The sequence below is a fragment of the Anastrepha obliqua genome, chromosome 6 (genome assembly GCF_027943255.1).
Source record: "Anastrepha obliqua isolate idAnaObli1 chromosome 6, idAnaObli1_1.0, whole genome shotgun sequence".
Taxonomy (NCBI): domain Eukaryota; kingdom Metazoa; phylum Arthropoda; class Insecta; order Diptera; family Tephritidae; genus Anastrepha; species Anastrepha obliqua.
In genome coordinates this window covers 23,306,890-23,309,305 of record NC_072897.1, presented here as the reverse complement: position 1 = coordinate 23,309,305, position 2,416 = coordinate 23,306,890, and the positions used below count along the sequence as shown (strand labels likewise).

The 2,416-nt window shown below is 33.8% G+C and overlaps 1 protein-coding gene across 1 annotated transcript; it reads left to right on the top strand.

Annotated features, from left to right (window-relative positions):
* Positions 1-253: 253 nt before the first annotated feature.
* On the top strand, positions 254-1,711 carry LOC129250237 (tigger transposable element-derived protein 1-like). Its single transcript, XM_054889873.1, has 2 exons — positions 254-584; positions 921-1,711. Exons 1-2 carry the CDS (start codon positions 254-256, stop codon positions 1,709-1,711), a joined length of 1,122 nt encoding a protein of 373 aa, XP_054745848.1.
* The last annotated feature ends 705 nt before the right edge of the window (positions 1,712-2,416 follow it).

The following is a 2,416-nucleotide window of genomic DNA, read 5'->3' as shown; positions in this document are numbered from 1 at the left end:
CATAAAAATGCCAAAAGCAAAGGAAAACGCATCATTAAAACGAAAGTTTATCACGATTGAAACCAAAATTCAAATTTTGAATCGGATTCAAAATCAAGAGAGAATAGCTGATGTTGCTAGACATTTTAAATTAAACGAGTCCACGATAAGAACCATAAAAAAAATCGAAGATAAAATTAGAAATTCGGTATCATCCGGATCATCGGTCCTCGCAAAAATCACTTCTCGGCCAAGGACGAAGATAATAGAAAAAATGGAACAATCGCTAACGGTATGGATAGAAGATATGACGCAAAGGCGGTTGCCTTTGGATGGGAATATAATTAAACAGAAATCATTAAAAATATTCAATTATTTAAAGGAAACAGGACAATCAACAACCGACGAAGATAACCACCAATTCGTGGCTAGCAAAGGTTGGTTTGAAAAGTTCAAAAAACGGCATGCTCTACACAGTTCGAAAATTCAGGGTGAAACAGCATCCGCAGATGCTGATGCGGCGAATAAATATCCTGAACAGTTCATAAAAATTATTGAAGAACATGGTTATTTGCCAGATCAAATATTTAACGCTGATGAGACAGGTTTGTGGTGGAAAAAAATGCCATCAAGAACTTTTATTTCGAGGAACGAAAGAGGAGCTCCTGGCTTTAAGGTTTCTAAGGACCGAATAACATTGTTACTTTGCAGTAATGCATCTGGTGATTTTATAACAAAACCAATGTTTATTAACAAGTCATTAAATCCACGTTGCATGAAAGGAAACTATAAAAACAATCTTCCAGTGTATTGGAGAGCGAACAAAAAAGCATGGATGACTGCCAAACTATTTAATGATTGGTTCTACCATTGCTTTGTTCCCGACGTAGAAAACTATCTAAAAAAAAAGAACTTGGCATTCAAAGTTTTGCTGCTTTTAGATAATGCACCAGCTCATGCAACTGATTTAAGTCATCCAAATATTCAAGTTGAGTTTTTACCGCCCAATACTACATCAATATTACAACCTTTAGATCAAGGAATAATATCAACCTTTAAAGCATACTACATACGCAAATCATTTGAATTAATATTAGAGAAGATAGAATCATTGAATATAACGGTCAAAGAAGTCTGGAAACAGTTTTCAATTTTAGATTGCTGTGAAATCGTCGGCAAATCACTCAAAGACATTCGTCAATCAACACTGAGAGCTTGCTGGAAAGCACTTTTGCCAGAGGTTGTAGTACAGGAAACTGTTGTTAATCTCGTTGAGGATGAATATGAAAACGTAGTGAGACTGGCAAACGTAATAAAAGGCGATGGATTTGACGAAATAAATGTGGCTGATATTCGAGAATTAGTTGTGGACGACGAATTAAATGAAGTAGATTTAGCAGCAATGACAAGTGAAGCATTATCGATTGAAGAAAGCTCTGACGACCTCTCTGACACCGAAATCAAAAACTTTTCGCTAAAAAGTGTGGAGAAACTTTTAAATCTGGCGAAGGAGTTGGAAGAGTATGTTTTGGAAAACGATCCTCAGGAAATCTATAAAGATTTACGAAGTAGGACAAAGCAGACATCAATAAAAGATTTTTTAAAACCAGCAATAATAGCTGAACCGGATCAATGTGATAGTGGGTCAAGCTCGGATTTTGAAATAGGACGACCAAGAGCAAAACGTTTGAAGCAAATTATAATAAGTGAGGACGAGCGAGCGGATTTGTAGAAGGTTGAGATTTAAAATCCTCTGAAATATGTAGATTTGAAAATCCGTGTCTATTTTTCCCAGATTTTATTTTCCTTAGTTTTATGTTATTTAAATAAATGAATTGCTTTTTGCTGGTTAATTAAATGAATTAATTTATGTTATTATATTGAAATAGACAAATAGAAAAATATCTTTGAAAAAATAAATTTTTTTTATTCGATGAAAGGTCTAATATAATTAATTCGGCTGAGAAAACTTTAAAATGTTACTTGCGTGATATTGTTTAAGAAAAGGAAAAATGGAGGAAAAAAAAGTTTCCTACAACGCGATTTTCCTACAACGCGGAGTTTTTCAGGAACCAATTAATCGCGTTGTAGGAGGGTTACCTGTATTCGCTTATTATTCTAAAATACGAAAATAGTAAAAATTTAATTGGTTAATGTCGAGGTGAGAAATGAGTTGTGAGTGTGTTGAGGTGAAAGATGTGTGGTGTTTTCAATTTTTGTGTGGGCAAAACTCAGTGTGGTGTCTATAAACTCGGTGTGCTAAATTTCCTTACTACAAATCTTTCAAATCTCAATTGTACTAAGAAAAGCTCACAGTAACATTTGCACCTTCTCATTGCATTAACATTCTCTGATAATATACTTAGATACCTTTTTAGACCTTTTGTATGAAGTGTAACTTATTATTTGGTATATGAATACTTATATTATATTAATG

Excerpts from the sequence above, each read along its gene's own strand:
- LOC129250237 (XM_054889873.1), top strand. The coding sequence starts at position 254 with ATGGAACAATCGCTAACGGTATGGATAGAAGATATGACGCAAAGGCGG. Across the intron at positions 585-920 it reads ATTTAACGCTGATGAGACAG|ATAATGCACCAGCTCATGCA; the intron begins GTTTGTGGTGGA and ends TGCTGCTTTTAG.